Source organism: Eutrigla gurnardus, assembly GCF_963514095.1.
Source record: "Eutrigla gurnardus genome assembly, chromosome: 1".
NCBI lineage: Eukaryota > Metazoa > Chordata > Actinopteri > Perciformes > Triglidae > Eutrigla > Eutrigla gurnardus.
This window is the reverse complement of record NC_139915.1, coordinates 26,669,742-26,690,029: the sequence shown is the minus strand read 5'-3', so window position 1 is coordinate 26,690,029 and position 20,288 is coordinate 26,669,742. Positions and strand designations below refer to the sequence as shown.

The following is a 20,288-nucleotide window of genomic DNA, read 5'->3' as shown; positions in this document are numbered from 1 at the left end:
GCCCAACTGTGGGTAAGACAGCTGGTAGGTCACAGGTCGGATCCCCGCTGTAGGACATGTGACCTTTCTAAATGTCCTTGAGGAACACAAAGAACTGCTATCAGAGAGAAATAGGTAATTAGAACCCAGGTTGACAGATCTGCTGTCATTTTATCTCCAATTCTGTTTCATTAAGTGCATGAAAAAACCCCACTAACGGAATCTGTTTACATAAACCCGGTGGCCACAGATCGCAATCTGAATAAATACAAAAAAATTAATCCACGTGTCCAAACAAAGGGGATGTTTGTCCCAAATAATTACAGGATTTCTTGGAAAAGACTGAACAAATAAAGTGTCCTGTGCGTAGTGTTTGAAATATGCTGTAAATAGATGCCAAATCAAAAGCTTCCTCTTCTTCAGAACACCACTGCTCCAGTCTTTGAAGCTCCACAAACTGTTTGCCCTTGGCTCTGATATGAAGAGGAAATTCATGTCCTTCCATATCTCTCTTGTTCCCTGGAGACAGCCTCTGTTTAGACCTTCCCAAAAGAGAGTCAAAAGGTTTTTGTAAACGAGAGAAAAAGACAAATAAATAGCATTTTGTCAGCAGTGCACCACACCACCTCTCGCCCTCGGTGATTCTCATTGTTTTTGCTTTTCCCAACAAATTTCAACTAACTTGCACGTCAGGTCAAGTGCACACTGCAAAATTTTACGCTGTGAATTCACAATAAATTATTGGATAAATTTTGCATGACTTTCACAGTAAGGATTACAACAATATATTGTAAATTAAGTCACAGCAATTTACTGTGATTTCAGTATTGTGATATTACAATGCATTGTTGTAAAAGCACAACTGTATACTGTAACTTTACAGCTTCTATGGCAACGCAATTACTGTGATATTACAGTACATTACTGGGGAATTACAACCTTTTGCTGTACATCATTACAACAAGGCCCTGTACTTTTACTGTGAATTCACAATAAATTATTGGATAAATTTTGCATGACTTTCACGGTAAGGATTACAGCAATTTACTGTGATTTCAGTCTTGTGATATTACAATGCATTGTTGTAAAAGAACAAACAACTCTGAGGTAAAGTCAATGTTAGCCCAATGGCATATTTATTAACAAATAAATATTTTTCAACATACAGCAAATGTCAAGAAATTCAAGAATACAAGAAATTCAACTTCCTAGTCAAACTTTCCAAAGCAATCTTAAAATGCAGATAAATTGTGCAGAAACTTGCGAGTGAACTACCTGTCTCACTATGATGGCCACTCAAAGTCAATAGGTTTCCTCAAAAGGGCGTTTGCATGAGGGTTCATTGTTGTCCGCTTCTTGGTCTTTGAGCCTCTTCCAGGATTGATGCCCAGGAAGCACCTGTTAATAAGCAAAGATAGTTTCAGTTTTAAATAGATTTATGGATGAGTTCGCGAGATCAGGATGGTCTCACCAGGCTAGCCTCAGGTACCTCCATTGTCAGCAATTTAGAACTCAAGATAATCATTGAGTTGGAAGCCTGTACTATAATGTGAATTACAAGGTTAAAAGAGATCTTTATACAATACCTTTGAATGAACTCCAGCGTCGCCGATCCAGCAGCAGGATACTCGAGGTTGAAGACTGAATAGCTGCTGAAGAAAGCAGCTACTCCGTGTAAAAACAAAGGGTGTGGGCCCATCACGACATGTCCCTCGATGGATATCAGCCATCCAGAGGGCTTCATCATGTCACCTGAAAATGAATAGATACAACATCATGTGTTATGAGCACTTTGAGATCTGCTTCAGATACAAAGGGCTATACAAATGTAATTTGTTATCATTATTTATTGTGGTGATGTAGATTTCTAGAATCAAAACAAAATACTGAGTTAGAAATGTTGATACTAGATCCAAGTAACATTACCTTGAATGATCAAGCAGAAGGTGCTGGGGCATTCTGGAGTACTGATGTCCACAGCAGTGGCACATGGCTGTAACATAGTAACACACAATAGCATGGATTTAACATTAAAGGATAAATATTGTTCATTGGTCAGAGGTAGTAAATCATAAAAGGTAATAAATGGCTTCTAATGTAATCACTCATTTTACATTTTAAATATTTGAATAAAAAATCTTTACATTTCAAGGATGGTGGTAGAGCTGATGGGTCAGGTGGTAGAGCTGATGGGTCAGCTGGTAGAGCTGATGGGTCAGCTGGTAGAGCTGATGGGTCAGGTTGGTAGAGCTGGTGGTATAGGCCCAGCAGCCTGCAGGTAGGACCTCTGCTTCCTAAACATGAATTTGCAGTCCTGTGTGTTTTCTGTAGCAGTCAGGCACCCCACACTAGTAATAATAGGGGGCATTAGTATGCTGTTTTGTGTGCTGAACGAAGTTATACACATTCTCATACACATGCTCACATCCAACCAATTTACAGTGGAACATTGTGGTGCATTTTAACTCGTCACCTACCTGATCTATTTACCTGATAGCCTGACACTGAACAGGATGGTTAGCCTGGCCATCTGATGACCTGGAAAAAAGAAAAAGGAGAAATTACACAAAGGCAACCAACAATATGAATTTCAGTTTGAATGCAGATTATGATCATGAGTATGTTGTAAAAAACATGATCTGTACATAAATGTAATGGACATTTTTGGAGTTACATCACCTGTGTACGGCAATATTATCCCTAGCTGAAACTTGACCAAGAGCAAAAGCGTTTTTGCAGAATAGTATGTGGAATATCTCTAACGATGCAGGGAGCCGCTATATTCCCCATAGCTAGTCATTAGCCTGCTTAGATCGGCTACCGTTCGGCAAAACCGCTTTTGCTCTGGAGTCAAAAACGAACGCGAAAGTAAGTGAAAAAGTTCGTGCTTAATGTCGCTACGTGTACTCTACAGTGCGTTATGTTCGGCCACGTAGCCCCGGTTTGATATGAAGCTGAACTGGAGGATGCGGGTGTATTGTTAGCTTCGGCTAACACGGGTAACCCACTGTCTCGGTGCGGAAAGACCACTCATGAGAGGAGAATAGTGACGGCGACGTTACGCTAATATGCAGCAAAACACTTCCATGTACCCCCGCACACGCTAACCCAGAACAGACCAGCCCCGCGAGCGAACATGACGACAACAGTACCAGTAACAGTCCGGAACGAAAAGACATCCGAGTGGAAACAACGGCCCGCTACGGACCAGTTCGGCTTCAAATCAAACCTGGGCTACATGGTCTAACCATATAACACACTGAAAAGTACACGTAGCGACATTAAACACGAACTTCTTCACTTCCTTTCCCGTTCGTTTTCCTTCTTATTTCTCTCTCGTCTTATTGTTCTTATCTCACGTAGCAAATCGTTGCTAATCGTGCTAGCAGCCGTTTGCTAGCTAGTATTATTACTACTGCTATTAGCAAATGCTGTGAGATAACGTTCAACAATTTCGGGCACTTGCTAACAAAATATGAACTGTGTCATGCGAATAACGTTCATGTGAAAGTAAATATTATCATCATATTAAATAACATGGGTGTAAGTGCTGCAAACAGAGTTATGCATGCTGCTCACCTTCTCCATTCAGCCGGGATGAGAAGAGGGAAACCGCCGCGTCTTCAGTTCAAACCAAGTTCGGTTATGTCATGTGACTTCCCAGGATAGTTCAATACAGTATTTCACTGTTGAATGCTGTGAAATCCTTGCATTTTTTTACTGTGTTGCTGTGATATTACAAATCTTGTTGTGATATAACAGGGGTTTTTTGATTGCAGGATTTTACTGTAACATTAGAGTTAGATGCTGTAAAATCCAAAGATACTGTAGTTTTTACAGGTATTCATTGGGATATTACAGGGGAACTAAATTACAACAAGTTACTGTAAAATAATACTGTTAATTATTGTGAAATGCTGGTAATTTCTAACAGTGCATGTCCAAATGAGAAACTTCAATTATCAACTTTCATGTCAAAGGTGCTTAATATGAGATTGGGAGCATTTTTGATTGCCTCTCAATGGCTCTCAACATGGCACTCCAGGCTCGTAGCAAAATAGCACTAACAGTATAAACTAAGACAAACGTGCTAACAGTGTTTACCTGAGGGGGAACCGGAGGGTGGTGGGTTATAAACTGTAAGAGAGCAGCGCAGAGCAGCCGTGGGCTCGCCAGTGGGACTCCCTCAAATGCTCTAAAACATGCTCTAAAATTGCATTTAAATGATTTTTTTTTATAGACTAAGCAATGCCGTAACTGATATAATGATTTTGCACATTAGAGTCTGTTTGCAGGGCATGGAGGATACACGTGATGTCACTTGAGTCAGTGTCTGCTGGGGCTGAAGACAACGACTTTTAAAATGAAAGAAAATCTGGGCTTGTGAAGTAACAATGAGGTGAGTTTACAGACCGCTCCAGGCTAGCACTGAGTGAATAGCACAAAAAATAAAAAACAACGCAATCAAATTAAGGATCTCCCCCATTCGAGGCGCATCTGTGTTTTATAAAGTAAATTATCCCTGAGATTATTCCCAGATCAAGTGTATAGTATATTTAGTGTTTATACTGCCATCTTCTGTTCAATGAATATACCACCGTTTGTGCTGAAATAAGAAAACTATCGTGGGATGGAAATAGGACTAAAATATTGTACTCTTTCTGTAAAGAAATGTTACTTAAGTAAAATTAATTTTGTAAAAATAAATAATTAAAATATAGGTCAGTTCAAACGTAGGCCTACCATAAGTAAATATTACACACACACACACACACACACACACACACACACACACACACACACACACACACACACACACACACACACACACACACACACACACACACACACATGTGAAAATGGTTTTACATTGAATTAAAACAAATTGGTCACATATATAATACATATATAATATGCTGAAAAGGAATCCATTGAAAGTTTGTCATGACTATTAATAATTTGTTTTAGTTACTTATTTTGTTTTTTAACGTTGGAGCTATCTTTTTAATTAGAAACATTGGTTAAATTAAAATATTTAATAAGGATTTGAATTAAACAATCTATAATATAAGTCGTATTTTACTTTATTGTTGAACTACGGGTCTTTCCTCAATCTTTTTTGGCCTCTCCGAGCACCCGTACCGTAACTCCACCAGCACGGCTCACTTGACGGCAGTCAGTCGGCCAACAGCAGGCTGCTGGGACGAGGCTCAGATATGAACTCCCTGGAACAGGCCGAAGGTAACCAACAAGGACATTTTAAATAGCTGCTGGTTTGCGTTAGCCTCAAAGCTATATTCACCAGAAATAATTCAAAGCAAACGTCTTAATAGGAGATCAAATTCAGATGCTAGTTTGAGTTAGCTCGTTTGTCTTACGACACTTAGCATGTTTACTAGCTCCACTAAACAGCTATAAACAGTCTGTTCCTACGGTGTCGTTGGTGTTAGCTCAACACATATAACGTTACCGAGTCATGAATTATATAATGTTTTATATATCGGTCACGTTAATGCTCCTGTCTTGGCTTCAGTTGAACGTTATCGTTGCGTACTTACAAGACGCGATAGCCACTTACAAAGTGACGCAAACCGAGCGAGTTGTTGCTAGGTTACACATCCACGATATTAACACATTATAAAAAAAACCCTCAGTGTTTCATTGTGCCCGCTTTGTGTTTCAGACCTGAAGGCGTTTGAGAGAAGACTGACAGAGTACGTCTCCTGTTTGCAACCTGCGACAGGCAGGTGGAGAAGTGAGTGACAGTTAGTTTTGATTATTGTAAAAAAAATAAAAAAATAAAAAAAACATGGCAGAGAAGATGAAGCACGTGATACCTTTTTATTTGCCAAAATCTGTCAAGCAAAACAAATGACGTGAAGACACTGCTTACACAGTAAATCCAGCATTGGTGGATATAATCTCAGGGTAAATACTTAGTAACCACCAACATTGAGATTCACAAAGTATTAATTTAGTGTTTCATGTTGTTTTTCGCTGTGTGTGATTCTCCTGTCTTGTTGCAGTGATTCTGATAGTGGTGTCTGTTTGCACGGCTACTGGGGCTTGGAACTGGTTAATAGACCCGGACACACAAAAGGTATGTATTCGTGGACAAACATGTCTATTTGTGTCCATTCTGGCTTCAAGGGAAATGTCATCCCAAAGAGAATATACATCATGCTCTAAGTTATTAGTGACCGCTACAATGACGGCCAACAGGAATTACAGGATTGAGTCTATAAATGACATCATCATCATCTTTTGTTTGTCTGATCTTTGACACAGACTCAGTGAGCATCTAGATTAATTTGCATTCAATGTTACAATTTAAATATGAAGGCTTACATTTGTGATATCTTACTTTATTATATCTATCTACCGGTATCTTTATTACTTTATTATATCTCGGCAAAACCAATCCAGTTTCATTTGAAATTGACTGTGATGAAAGCTGAGCTATTGTGTCCAACAATTTTGAGTGTGGCTGTTTTTCTTGCACCACCATAACAGAGTTAACAGTCTTCCTCACTTCATGTAAAAGCACCACTCTGTAATGTCAAACCTCATCATCTAAGTCAGAAGTATCAAAAAAACAAATTTAATTTGACCTCAAGTGAGCCAGACTAATACAACCTATACATATCAACACCAAGTTTTCTTCCTATAGCAGTGTGAACAAGCTGAACTAGAGAGTTGAAAATGTCATCTGATGTTGTGGTGTCGATCATTAGCCACAACTCCAGGAACTCCCTCAGTGACAGTCAGTCAGATTCTAGTCAGCACCACCAATTATTATAGCAAGTATGAGCAACATCTGTCATGTCTGTTCTCTCATCAATTGCAAAAATGACAAATTACTTTACTTTGTTCTATCCTCATCTCCCGACACATCTTCAATCTTTGTGCCACAGAGTTTTCTTGTCAGTCTGCTGTTGTCAAAAGTCTGTCACTTGTCAGGACACAGGATTTCTGCTGATGCATGTCTTCAACAACAGGCCCTTAGAGTATGGCTTTGATGCTGATGCTATTTCGTTAGCAACAAGGTCGCTCGCTTTCACAGCTCATCGCTGATCTCTCTACTACGACAAAATACAGACTACTGTTTCCTCCAACCGACCTCTTTGTTCTTGGTTGTCCTCGCAAGTTATGGCGCTGAATATTATTAATACGCACCAAGCACACTGGCTTTGGGGGAGCCCAAGAAGCAGAATGCAGTGGGAAATGTTATGCTATTCCTTTAAAATGTCTTACCACACTTTGATATCCTAAACTCATTACAGATGTAATCTGTAAAAGTGAAAGTTTTGTAATTGACTTGGTAATTTATGTTTCTTTTTGGCTCCTCTTGTTCTGCAGGTGTCTTTCTTTTCATCACTGTGGAATCATCCCTTCTTCACCATCAGCTGCATCACTCTTATAGCTCTGTTCTTTGCTGGGATACACAAACGAGTTGTGGCACCATCGATGTATCCTTTTGTCTTTTGCAGTTAATATGAAGAAGCATGATTTAAAAAAAAAAATAATTAAAGTTATAAGTAATAATTAAAGTGTCGAGCTTGAAAGAAATGTTCGGCTAAATGCACATATATATAAGTGATTCCTCCTTTGGGTTTTTGGTGTACAAGTTGAAATCTTTGACCTTTGCCCCTTCAGTATTGCCGCCCGCTGTCGGACAGTTTTAGCAGAATACAACATGTCCTGTGACGATGTGAGTTTATAAAATCTCTTTGATCTTCTGACCTAAAGTCTGCTCCGACAACTTGTGTTTTTTGTAAACATGTAAACACTTGTTATTATTTCCTTCTTTTTTGCAGACGGGGAAACTTATTCTCAAGCCACGACCGAACATCCAGTAACCACAAGCTCGAGTGCTTACTGGTCTTTGTGATAGCCACTGATCACCCAGCCTTGAGTCCTTTGGGTGGTCTGAACAGCACCAAGGAGAACAGCACTGAGGTGGACATTTGTCACCGTAATGGAAACGCATTTGAAAAGAAGAAGAAGAAATGAACTGATGGGGCCTTTTAACAGTGTCACTGCTGATCTTCATCTGATTATGAGAATTCAGATGTGTTTATTTCTGTCCCTGATGTTGAGCATGTATTTTAAGTAAATGTTTCTATTTTTAAAATTTATTTACAAAATAAATACTTCAGTTGTAAAACTCTGTCTTGATTGTTTTGTCTTATTGCACGAAAAGCCGTGTGGTTGCGTTGCGCGTGGTTTTGCGACAGCAGCTACGCTTTCCGTTAGTAAAGGAACACTTTACGGCATGGACCAGGCTTCCACATGGCCTCCGACGCTGTCTGGAGCTTGAGTGTGTGTGTTTGAGGTCTGGTCGCTGAGCCAGACTGCACGAGGAGAGAAGAACTCACGTTTCGTGCTCAGCTTGCACTTTTAGTCGCTCTTAAAAATGGGTAAAAGTAAAACCACTAAATTCAAACGTCCGCAGTTCAACGCTGTCGGGTTGCCGACGAATGCTGTGAAGGAGGAGGACGCCGAGGAAGAAGACCTGGGAGACGGTAGTTGTCCAGCGGCGGAGTTGCTGGAGAAAGTATGTCGCTAAAATACCTCTGCTGTTCGTTTATGTTATATATTAGCATGGTGGATAGGCATGTAAACATTTTAATGACGTATACAGGAGGTGTATATGTATTAGGATGACTTGAGCTGCTCTTTGATCGGTAAGTCCACTAACACGGATGAATATAATGTCAAGTGTAAAGTTATTAATTTTTTTTACAACTTTAAAGTCTGAAATACTTTTCAGACTGAAGTTTATATCCTCCTATTACTTGTGCTAGAGAAGTGCAGCATACAATTAATATGGCTTTATTGGGATGACATGAAATGTGTTGCCAAAGCACAATTACATACAATGCATACAATACAATAAAATAAGGATAATAAAAGATAACAAGAGATAACATAATAATGTAGATTATTAAATGAATATATATATATAATAAAGGGTTTATACTTCATAAACAGGTCATGTCATACAGTGGCTCGTGTGCCTGTTTCCACAGTTGGAGAGTCCCAGCGCGGATGTGCGAGAGTTTGCATGTGCCAGCATTTCCCGGGTGGTGCAGCAGAGTCAGACCATCCCGGGGTTCCTGCAGAGGGATGCTGTGAGGCGCCTGGGGCCCATGCTGATGGACAGCAGCCTGGCTGTCAGGGAGACCGCCACCGGGGCGCTCAGGTGAGTCGGGAGGGGCGGCGGTGTGGACTGCCTCAACAATACTAGGTCTAGTGGTTTGGGGAAACGGGTCCGCATAACATGCATACAGCTCCTGCAAGGGACTCAGTTTTTAACAAACACACGAGTGGCAGAGAAAGGACAAGCATACCACATGAATGTTAGCAGGGGGAGAAAGACTTGATAAATGGTAAATGGTAAATGGCCTCATTTATATAGCGCTTTTTCTCCAAAGCGCTTTACAGGTATGACTGTCACTCACCCATTCACTCACACATTCACACACTGACGGCGGAGTCAACCACGCAGGGCGACAGCCAGCTCGTCAGGAGCAATTGGGGTGAGGTGTCTTGCTCAGGGACACCAGGCACTCAGCTAGGAGGAGCCGAGGATCAAACCAGCAATCTTGCGGTTGCCAGCCGAACGCACTACCTCCTGAGCTAAACCCCCCCCCTGATCCTGTCATTGGTGTGGTGTTGTCCATAAATACAGGAGGACTTTAAACCATCATGTCCAGAGGTTTTGTGCCCTCTATAATATTGCCAGAATTCAAAATAGAAAACTCTACAAGAGGGTGTTTGTCAGACATGGGAGTGGCCAGAGAAGACACGTACCTCACAGAGATGAAGACCATATGGAGTCCTTTGAATACAGGTGGACTACTTTTTTTTTTTTTAATGGTAGCTTGTAAATGCTGAATAAAGTAATTACTCGAGATCCCTGGAGATTGAAGATTAACATCGTTGAATGTTAAATTAAAGGGCCAGGTCTCGCTCTAAAAGATCTGTTGGCTCACTTCATATGTCAACAGTTTAAAGTAATTACTTTTTAGAAGATTAAAAATATGTTTATTGGGTTAAAGGGCTGTTAATGCTGTTTTCTGTATGACTCTCTGGCTCAGGTTTCATTCTCTTGTGGGTTCTTTCACGCCTGTTGTCCAGCTGGTTTCCTAAACACTTATGTTGGAGTTGGATTCATGTTTTCTGTTTTTTTTTTTTTGGGTCACGTTTTACATCCTGATTGTTAGGACGCAACAGTTAATTTTAACTAATTTTTATTGTTGCTGTGGAATGACAAATAAAGTGGAAATTAATTAAGTTATAATTGCAACCGAGTGGGCACGTCAGAGGTCAAAAGTTCAGACTGAGTACCAGAATCGGTGTATATGATTATTCAGGCTTAACCTTGATTTGATAGGATATGAAAATGTTCTTAACCTTAGACAAGAACCTCAAGAGAAAACAAATATTGTAACAGTAATAGCCGAAGGCAGAAAATAAACAAAAGATTTACACACTTAAAAAACATAAGCCTAATAACACAGTGGAGGAGCAAAAAGAAACGCAATCAGAAAAGGTTTGATGAGGATAACGCGTAGAGCACATTATTTCAATCAATTTGGCTTTTTCTTGTAAATAAATTGGGATTTTTCTGTTTTTCCTACTACCATAAACAGTGTAGTCCAGTGTGGTGAGTATTACGTCACTCTACAGGTGGCGCCATGCTACAATAAAAGGTCCCACTGTAAGAAGAAAAACTCCTGTTATTACAAGCTTATGACATTTTAGATAAAAATATACACCTAATTCTGTTAATGTTTGTTTATGTGGCACTGTTACATGTATTACACCCTCCTTAAACTGCTTAATTAACAGTGATGATGACATCTGGCTGTTAGCGCTGGTCGTCATCCCCATCAGTCAACGCTTGTTGTTGTTTCCGAGTGCGACCTCCACACCCGCCCTGACTAGAACCCTCCAGTAAAACCTTAAATCCCGGCTCATGTCCTGGATATGAAAATATAACAGTCGCTCGCGGGACGGCCCCAGAGCTCCGCTTCTCTTACACAAACGCCGTCTCCGACAGCGACTCCGCGCCCGACTGAACGATGAGTGTGTGTCTCTCCCCGACAGGAATCTGAGTGCATGCGGAGGTCAGGAGGTGTGCGAGGACATGGTGAAGCACGACGTCATGACTCCTCTGACAGAGCTGCTAAGAGAGGTGAGACTGTGCCGCCGCTGCCGCTTTTAGCTCACCCCATCACTTCAGTTCCTCCTCATCAGCAGCGGTTACGGCATGCTAGCGTACCCTCAGCAATTAGGTTACAATTAGTGATGATCTCTGCATGTCCTCATTTTACCACATTCAAGCTCGCCATTGTCAATAGGCATTTTGAATCATAATTGATATACGACTGAATTCATTTTACATCCACTTTTTCAGGCTGAGCTGCATTTTCACGATATAAAGAGTTAACATTTTAGGATGGACGACGGCAAAGGTCATACCGGTTTCACCCGTTTTGCTGCAACACATTGTTTTTCCTTTCAGAGCTGCGCTGGTTTTGAGAGCGCTGCCGTGGCGATGAAAGACCAGAGGTCTGCGGTGGAGGATGTAGCCAATGAGGCTGTGAACCTACTGTGGAATCTATGGTAAGCCAAGAGGTTGTGTGAGCTGGTGGACAGCGCTGTTTTTAACCTTTTGTTTATCACGAGGGTGTTTCACTGAAGCATGCACGCTGTTTTTCTTTGGCGCCTTGCAACTCGTTCCATATTTGCGTGCAGTAACGCCCCCTATCATCAGTCTTCTTGGGCTAGTTAGCATCTCATGAGGTGAGGTTTCATTGCCGAAGTAAAGATGCATCCTCATTAAATACCTCACCCTGCTTAGATTTTCTTTCCAGTCCAGAGAATGACACTCTTAGTTCATCTTATAGGTCGCCGCTGTTGCCGCTGTTATCCATTATCAGATGTCTTTCTATGTGCATGTCTTGCTCGTCTCACATCCGTCTGTCTTGTTGTGTCGTCCTTCCAGTGAGAGCAGCAGCCAGTCGCTGTCTGTGTTCAACAAAGTGGGTCTCCTGGATGTGGTTGTCCAGTGTTTGGAGAGACACCCCCACAACGTGGAACTGGCCACATCTGCTGGTAGGGCTGATCAATATGCAAAGAATCCAAAGTTATAATTGATTCATAAAGGTGTTTGTGCATCCAATCTGGCCAAAATATATTATTCATGACGAACCTCAGTTTTGGTCTAAATATCAGGACAGGACGTACAGATTTCTGTTAGAGCTGGCGCACGTCCTGATGCCATAAAAGTGAATGTACCTCTAAGCAGCACTGACATTTCCATCCCCACTAACATTAAAGGTTCCCAGTGGAGGGTTAGACCTCTAATAGTGCTGCGGAGCTGTTCTTTTTATGTGCTGGTCCCATTTTGTGCGATGTGTTTCGTGCACAGACAAGAGTACACACGTGTGCTACGGTTTTAACATTTAATCAGAAAGACAGGGAAGTTGGAGCGTGCAAGTTACTAAACATACTGTGTATGTAAACAATGCTGCATTTAAAATGCTTTTCTGTGATATTTGTTCCGTGTTTTAATGCAGTTGAATTCACAATATTCTTCCATTTACATATTGTTCTGTTTCTGTTGTCAGTCAATACATCGCAGCTCGTACATTCATCTTGACCTGCCTGCATTACCAAGCTGCTGCAAATCCTTACTTTAGGATAAAGAAATCGTAGGAATACATACATAGAAACACAGGTTAATGACAGCACTCGTACTGTGAGACCAGCTAATGTTGTATTTAGAATGAGTCACGGCTGTGGAGGTTTGAGGCGACTGAAAGTTGTCATATTGAAGTCTAGCCATAAAGCATCTGTGAGCTGCAGATGTTTACTTATGCTTATAAAACACCAACTTCTCACTCATCTCAACTTCAAACTATATTATAAATGTGTCAGCTGAAGAACAGATGCTCCGCTTCTGAATCGTCTCTCGTCAGCCGGATTCTGCATAATGTCTAAAAGGACACTTTGTCCCCAAATCGAAAAACCATATTTTTCCTCTTACCTTTAGTGCTGTTTAGCAGTCTACACTCTGGAGTATAATGAGAGTATAGTGGGACTATATGGCACACAAAAATATATATATATTGAATAACAGGATCATGGTAGTTGTCTGAAGGTTGCATATGATATTATTAATATGCATAGATGTTATGTGTGACAACGCAACGCTTTTTTTTTTTTTAGATGAAATGTGTAGATGGTGCTTCCACTCAGCTCTGTTACAATGTCGGATAATAGATATTATTTTCCTTCTAAATATGACTTTCAGAAATCATATTGTCATATTGCCAAAGTCAAGTTTAACCTCTAACTAATTGGGTTTCTCAACGGTGAGAACAGTTTGTAAGTCTTCTCCTTTTATATTGGGGCAGCCCACTGTTTGCACACGGTGACGGAGGATAACCCGGAGCTGCTATGTAGCCTGAACGCTGCCGTGCTCGGAGTCGTGGAGAGCGTGCTGCTGACGCCTCAGCCAGACATGGCACACACGCTCCTCAGGACGTTGGCTGCAGGTACAGTTTTTCTGTATTTTTTTTGAGAAAAAGCAATACATTGTCTAAAACTGTCACGGTTACACAAGTTTGAAAGTGACATTGAAAAGTCCACAGTGGACAGAAGTTGCTTATTTAAGGCACAAACGCTGTAATGTATCTTAATGCCACCTTCCTACGCTGTAACTCTGTGTCCCTCAGGGACTCTGTGGAACATGAAGGGCAGTTTGCCTGCCGCCCGCCAGGCTCAGACCATCAACGCCGTGGTGGCCGCCCTGTCCCAGTGCCTGGATCTGGACACGGGTACGCTGATACCTGAACTCAGACAAGCAGAGGAGGTCCGTAACAGAAGTGCACCAGCTGCAACAGGCATGGATGACCAGGCTGCAGGAGAGCCCCCCATGGAGGAGGAGGAGGACGAGGAGGAAGCACCTAAACGCAACAGGAACGGAAAAGCATCGAAAGTTGATCACGACTTCTCCGACCTTTTGCCTGTAAGTGGCGTCTCGTTAAGTATCTTGTATAATGCTGTTCCTCTTCATGCCTACGTCAGGTTGTGAGCCGCGGTACAAGTCAGCCTTCTGAACCCAATAAATCACACCCGTCGGAGAGATTATGAACCCTGTGTCACTATCAGCAGTATGCTTCCCTCCCGGTTAGAGCCAGGGAGATCAATTGGCTGAGAGGATATATTGGCTGGTATTAACTTATTGCACATATATCAGTCTTCTATCAGCTGATAAATAACAATAAATTGTTTATTTTTTTACTCTAAAGTATCCCATGCAGTACACATCATGGTCCCAAATCTTAAAATGCAACTAATTGAGTGTATTTACTATGTAAATTGTTCTACATGGCTTAATAAGAAGTTAACGCTCCATTCTAAATGCTGTAAATATCAGGATGTGACGAGTTACGGCGGTCTGTGTTTGCGGCGGCGAAGCGATCTGGTTTTGTATTTCTGAGGAGCATGTTAATGCTAGGTGAAAAGGTGGCGGATGAGTCATGCTGGAGTTCGAGCCAGACTGACAGAGCAGACAAACTGTCGGGTTCGGGGGGATGGGGGTTGCGGGGGAGTTGGGAAGGGGGGGGGGATGTATTCGGGACACTCAGCAAGGTTCAGCTGCACCAGCTTCTGGCTTCCACCATGCTGACAGTCCCCAGACTTGACCCCGGCGAGACAGAGCTGTCCCTCTCGTCTCAGTCACAGCCAGAGCCCCGGGATTACGGGTGACATTCATGGTGACGTCCTAAACCCCCCCCCCCCCCCCCCCCCCCCCCCGTAGGTATTGTAGGTTACGCAATGAGGGTTATCTCCATCTGAGCTTTTTTTTTTCCAGTTTAGCAGCACAAATATACAGCTATGGGAAGTATTTCTCTGTGCTAAACAAACCTGTGTGTGTGTGTGTGTGTGTGTGTGTGTGTGTGTGTGTGTGTGTGTGTGTGTGTGTGTGTGTGTGTGTGTGTGTGTGTGTGTGTGTGTGTGTGTGTGTGTGTGTGTGTGTGTGTGTGTGTGTGTGTGTGTGTGTGTGTGCACGCCCCCCACCCCCCCCAACTGAATAGAATTTTCCCTTCAAAAATGACGTTACAAACACGCTTGAGTACGTCTGTGGAAATGCATCTCTTCTTTGTGGCGGGCAGCTGAACTGAGACTGGGTGATAACAGTGCTAACAGTCATCGTTTTGGTAGGATGTTGACTCACATGGCTGCTTGTTTTGTCCAGAGGGACAAGGAGGAGCTGAGGGAGGCAACGGCCTTGCTGACAGCCCAGCAAACGTCCTTAGAGATCATCGTCAACATGTGCTGCTCTGACGGTGAGTGTTGCAGGCAGGGACAACAGCGCTGACCCCTGGCATTTTTTCATCAACATTATTTCCCGGTTCACTGTGCACGCATATGTAATAGGTGATAATAACAATAATTGCCTAGAAACGGCTTTGTTTGTGCTGCATGGGCAGCGTTTGCCTCGTTTCCCTGATCAATTCTACATCTGTGTGCCTCTTAAGACCCTTCTGACGACGAGTGGGAGGAGTCGAGCAGCGACGACAGCGACTTGGGTCCGGACGGCCTCTGTGATGGCGTGTCCAATCTCATGTCGCCACTGTGTTTGTCAGCTGAGATTCACGGAGCCTTGATCAATCACAGCATCCCACAAAAGGCAAATACCTTTCTGCTTCATCAGTAACACCTCACGTCAGCATTATTCAATAAATAGCTAAAATATGGTTGGAATGACGCCGTGAACCTCGCCCACGTTTCCACCTGAGCAGTGCAGTTTCATTGAGATCTTTTTATGAAACCACACTAAATGGTATAAAGATGATTGTAGTAATATATATTGATTTGTGTCTCGATTCAAGGTCCTCAAAAAGACCCAGTTCCCCACAAAGGAAGCCATGGATGTGTGCCATCAGGTTCCCTCGTGGAAAGGCCTGATAAAAAAGTAATCTTCCCACTTCTCATCCTTTCTTTAACTTAACTGTCAGATCAAAATTAGTTTAATGGTATCTGTATCAGATATTGTATTCATAGTTACTCTGGTGAGTGTCCCGGCTATCGGTTCAACTATTTAGCCTCTGGGGGGCAACGTCCAATATTTCAGGGGTTCCGGTGTGGCCAGCGGATATCTGGATAACAGATATCCAGGCATGGACTTCCTCTTCTGTGTGCCGGCCATTGTTTACAGTCCGATTAGCAGCTGGAGACTTGAGAGTGGAAAGACGACGTCCATAAAGGGCTTGTTTCATGTTTCAATACAGATTTAAAAAGAACAAAACCTTAATTGTCGTCAGATGCTAGCCGGTTGCTTTTCGGCCATTATGTTGCATTATGCATGCAGCCGAAGCCCGCTCAAACGTCATTGGTAAAACTGCTAGGACTACAAAACGAAACCAGAATGTCAACCAAAATCGTGTTTGCATCGCTATGCAGATATCTGTTATTGAGATAGTTCTGTGACAAAAAGCCATCTTTCCTTCTTTAGGCTGCAGCGTGTTCAGTTCCGGGCGCTGACATGCCTCCACAGTATCCTCTCCAGCATGGACCCCGAGTGTCTTGGAGGAGCTGCAGCCCTGCAGGAAGCAGCCCAGCACCTGTCCACGCTGGTGTTTGGTGCAGCAGGTCTCACATTTATGTCATATTTTAATTAAGCACAAGCAAGTCGCATTTATGTTTCACTAAACGTGCAGGGATATAGGCAAAATACTACTTCCAGTAACTTTTGATTCAAGATTTGGAAAACAAATGGTGGAAAGTGAAAACCACAATATAATCATAGCAGACAAATAAATGTGTAATCCTAGAATGATCATTTGCAGCAGTTTAATAAGTCATTTACTTTCTCATGTTTCAGAGAAACTTGAAGATGAGGAGTTCCTGGAGGCCGTCATCAGCGCCACGCGGTCTCTGTTACAGACGATTGCCTCCAAAAACATCCCCCAGGTACAGAATGCAGCACCGCTTCAGCCTTTCCTTTTGGTGACTTTAAACATTTGCATTAATTTGTCATTTTAAAAGGTTACTGCAGACAGAATAAACAAACGAAGAAGAAATCAAAATGATCAAGGACCATGTGGAAGAGTTGAAATTGTTGGGTCCTACATTTTCCATAATGCAACTCAGTAGCATGTTGTTAGGTGTATTCTGCCTGGTAAATGTCCAAAACTTAAAGAAAAAGCACATCTAGTTTTTGAGGAAGTCTCCAAGCTTAAACTGAGATGACCCTGATGACATCATCAGGGGTTACTTTCCTTTAGACTTTGGAAAGCACACGTTATTCAACTGTTTTTTACAGGCTACAGTTGTACTCCCCATTACAAGAAAAGTGAACTGGTGTGAAATGAGGGGATGGCCCCTTTAACCTGTGTCCATGTTTGTTAACAGTGTTGACTGAACACAGAGAGAGGCAACATAGAAGCTAGACTTTGTCTTCTTGTCAGGCTCAAACACCCACTCGCAGTTCTCACTAAACCCTGTTGACCATGTGTGGTTGGTTTGTGTTTTTTTTTTTTAGTGCATGACCCCCCAGCAGCTGATGAGTCTGAGCGAAGCAGCCGCCCGCTGCAATGTTGTCAGCGTGAGGGTCAACGCCGTCGCCATTCTGGGCATCACCGGCAGCACGTTAGCCAAAGAGAAGGGCACTGCTGAAACCCTGCAGGTATACTCTTCTCTCTTTAATTTTACCCTTCACCTGGAACTTTTGTTCTTCCTCTAAGACGGAGATCTTCAACAAGGGGGTCCGCGACCCCTAGGGGGTCTGCAGAGTTACTGCAGGGGATCCCTGAAATTATTTGAACTTTTTTTCTTCCCAAAATACACATTAGCATGAATATAACCTATAATAAGAAAATATAAATCTTCCTATTTGTTAAATTGTGTGTTTTGAAATTGTGATTGTATGCCAATATAGAATTAATCTGTCAACAATTATTATTTTAATGGTTAAGCATTGTATACATACATCGTTACAAAGTACTTTTATACTTGGCACTTTTATTGGCCTGGTTTAATAAGCAACTCAATTTATACGATATGTAAGAGGGGGTCCCTCCATCCTGTCACTTTGAAGACCTCTGCTCTAAGAAACTCTGCTCCCCACAGATGATCGGCAATGCCTTACTTCAAGTGGCCACCAAGGACGCCGACCTGGTTGTGAACGGAGAAGCCCTGGACGCTTTGTTTGATGTTTTTGCAGATGGAGACGAGGCAGAGGCGGCTGCCAAAAGCATCCAGTTATTACCTGCACTGAAGGCACTTCAACCTGTATTCAAGGCCAAGGTACAAGAGACGTCATCTTTTTTTATTGAATGCTGTTCTTGTTGTTCTTCTCCCTCTCGTGTTGCTTACAATGCTTACACAGTGCATGTGTGCCGTTTAAAAATAAATAAACAAGAAGACATTTTTCTTAACTTTTAAATAATGATTTTCTTTTTCTACTAGATTCGTAAAGACGGAAGAGGCAAGTACAGCCCCCAGCAGCTGTGTGTGCTAGACAACATCAAAGTCAACCTGAGGAGATTCATCGGTTATCTGGAGAACGTGGGGAGAAAAAAATAACTTGACATTGCAATCTGTATGGTTTGGACGGATATGCCAGCAGGAGCATAACAAGTTGTCGAACCTGGAAGTATTTATTATGTTGGCAGGATACCATGTGGTTTTGCTTGGTTTCAATGTTAATATTCTCTAAATAATGATTTACTATTTTACTTGTTTATTTGTTGTAAAGAGAGATGAGGTGAAATCTGATATTAGAAACTGGAAGTAGTAAAGAGGGTTTTTTTTTCCTCCTTTGGTCGATATCTTATCCACTCAGAATTGTGGTAAGACTTTACTTTTTATAATTTTGTGTCCCTCGGTAACATTTTTAAGAGATCAGGTGTGGAGAGCAGACACTGAATTTTGATATGTGCATCCTTAATTTTGTCCCATGTTTCCAACCGGCAAAACATGATGTTTGCAGTTCTGCTACAAAGGGCAGGAGGCAGAGCTACTCTATATTACAGGCCTTTTCATGGAAAAAAAAAAAAAAAAAGATTGTAGTATCAGCTACGCAATTTTGTTGAGAAAGAAATTGGCTTGCTTAATACAAAACTAAATAAAAAATGACTGTATCTTCAGTTATATTCTTGGCTGAAAGGATTTGTCACATTCACTGCCACGGTTGTGATAACATTAAAATCTATTAAGACATATTAGCCTTAAGAAAAATGCACATACTCTCTCCCTCTGCCTCTCTCAGCTCCCTCCATCTCTTAGCACACTCTGCCAGGCGCCGCTCTTCTGCACAGAGTGGTGACTTTTGCAGTGGTATTTTCTGTGAACTTCTGTGTGCAAGTCACCACAGCAGCCAACTTTCTACTGAAAGCGGGCTTGTCAGTAACAAAGTAATTGCCCAAATTGAAAATAGATTGGGTGTCACTAACACCGATCACTTGTAATGATCAGTCAGCACACGAAAATTGCTGTTACAAGGGAGAAATCCTGTTCTCCAACAGTGCAGGTTTGAAAATATGTAAATCCAGGAGAGTGCTATTTATTTTGCACCTGATCCATCGTTACAGTAGCATTGAGTAACTGACAGTCTCCGGCTCGCTTTTCATTAATGCAGTAAATGGTAACAATTGAATGGTGACTTGCCATTTACCTCATTGTCAAAATGAACTCTGTGATAGTTCTTACGTTGTAAGAGTCGGGTGCAGATTATCTGGGTTTCCACACCTTTTCATGGAAATGTTTATAAAATTACATGCCATTGATTAAAAGTAATTTCAAATATAAATTTGAGGGAGATTGTGCCATCAGGCTTTGAATAAATGCCTTTTTTGGAAATAAATTCTTTAGCATTTCCTTATGATGGTTTGTTTTCTTTTCATCATACGAATCTCAATTTCTAATAGTCAACAAATGTCAGTTAAAATGTAGATAAACGATGACGGCTACTGGACAGTATTTCATTTTGATGCTAAATTTCACTGCTCTTACATATAAGAAATTCCTTAAAAGTAACACCTTTTGACCCTCACCATACAATCACCATACAGCACGATTGAATTAGTGGATTGACAGAAAAATAATTAAAATGTCAGAAAACTGATTCAAGCAAAAAATGCTCACACAGCTTTGTGCTTCCAGCCAAGAAATGTGTACAATTTATATGAAAGGGTTCCTTAGCTCTAGCCCCTCTATATAACTGTATATAAAATATCTTTAGTTTAGAATTTTAATGGGACAGAACAAGCATTTTTGGCATTTTG

The 20,288-nt window shown here is 41.6% G+C and overlaps 2 protein-coding genes and 1 long non-coding RNA gene across 3 annotated transcripts; 2 read left to right on the top strand and 1 right to left on the bottom strand.

Moving 5' to 3' along the window:
* Window positions 1-711: 711 nt before the first annotated feature.
* LOC311023507 lies at window positions 712-2,677 on the bottom strand. The gene is made up of 4 exons (XR_014598214.1): window positions 2,124-2,677; window positions 1,906-1,972; window positions 1,566-1,731; window positions 712-1,377 (listed from the first exon to the last, which is right to left on the bottom strand). It is a non-coding gene; the product is annotated as an uncharacterized lncRNA (long non-coding RNA).
* A 2,463-nt stretch (window positions 2,678-5,140) lies between these two features.
* On the top strand, window positions 5,141-8,148 carry cnep1r1 (CTD nuclear envelope phosphatase 1 regulatory subunit 1). The gene is made up of 6 exons (XM_084018795.1): window positions 5,141-5,220; window positions 5,663-5,734; window positions 6,006-6,079; window positions 7,339-7,448; window positions 7,636-7,690; window positions 7,797-8,148. The coding sequence occupies exons 1-6, from the start codon at window positions 5,196-5,198 to the stop codon at window positions 7,836-7,838; spliced, it is 378 nt and encodes a 125-aa protein (XP_083874921.1). The 5' UTR covers window positions 5,141-5,195; the 3' UTR covers window positions 7,839-8,148.
* Window positions 8,149-8,253: 105 nt separating this feature from the next.
* Window positions 8,254-19,880, top strand: heatr3 (HEAT repeat containing 3). The gene is made up of 15 exons (XM_084018783.1): window positions 8,254-8,536; window positions 9,012-9,184; window positions 11,095-11,182; window positions 11,513-11,613; window positions 11,996-12,105; window positions 13,410-13,550; window positions 13,731-14,023; window positions 15,257-15,347; window positions 15,540-15,691; window positions 15,894-15,976; window positions 16,517-16,653; window positions 16,886-16,974; window positions 17,546-17,689; window positions 18,133-18,309; window positions 18,472-19,880. The coding sequence occupies exons 1-15, from the start codon at window positions 8,396-8,398 to the stop codon at window positions 18,586-18,588; spliced, it is 2,037 nt and encodes a 678-aa protein (XP_083874909.1). The 5' UTR covers window positions 8,254-8,395; the 3' UTR covers window positions 18,589-19,880.
* Window positions 19,881-20,288: the final 408 nt, after the last annotated feature.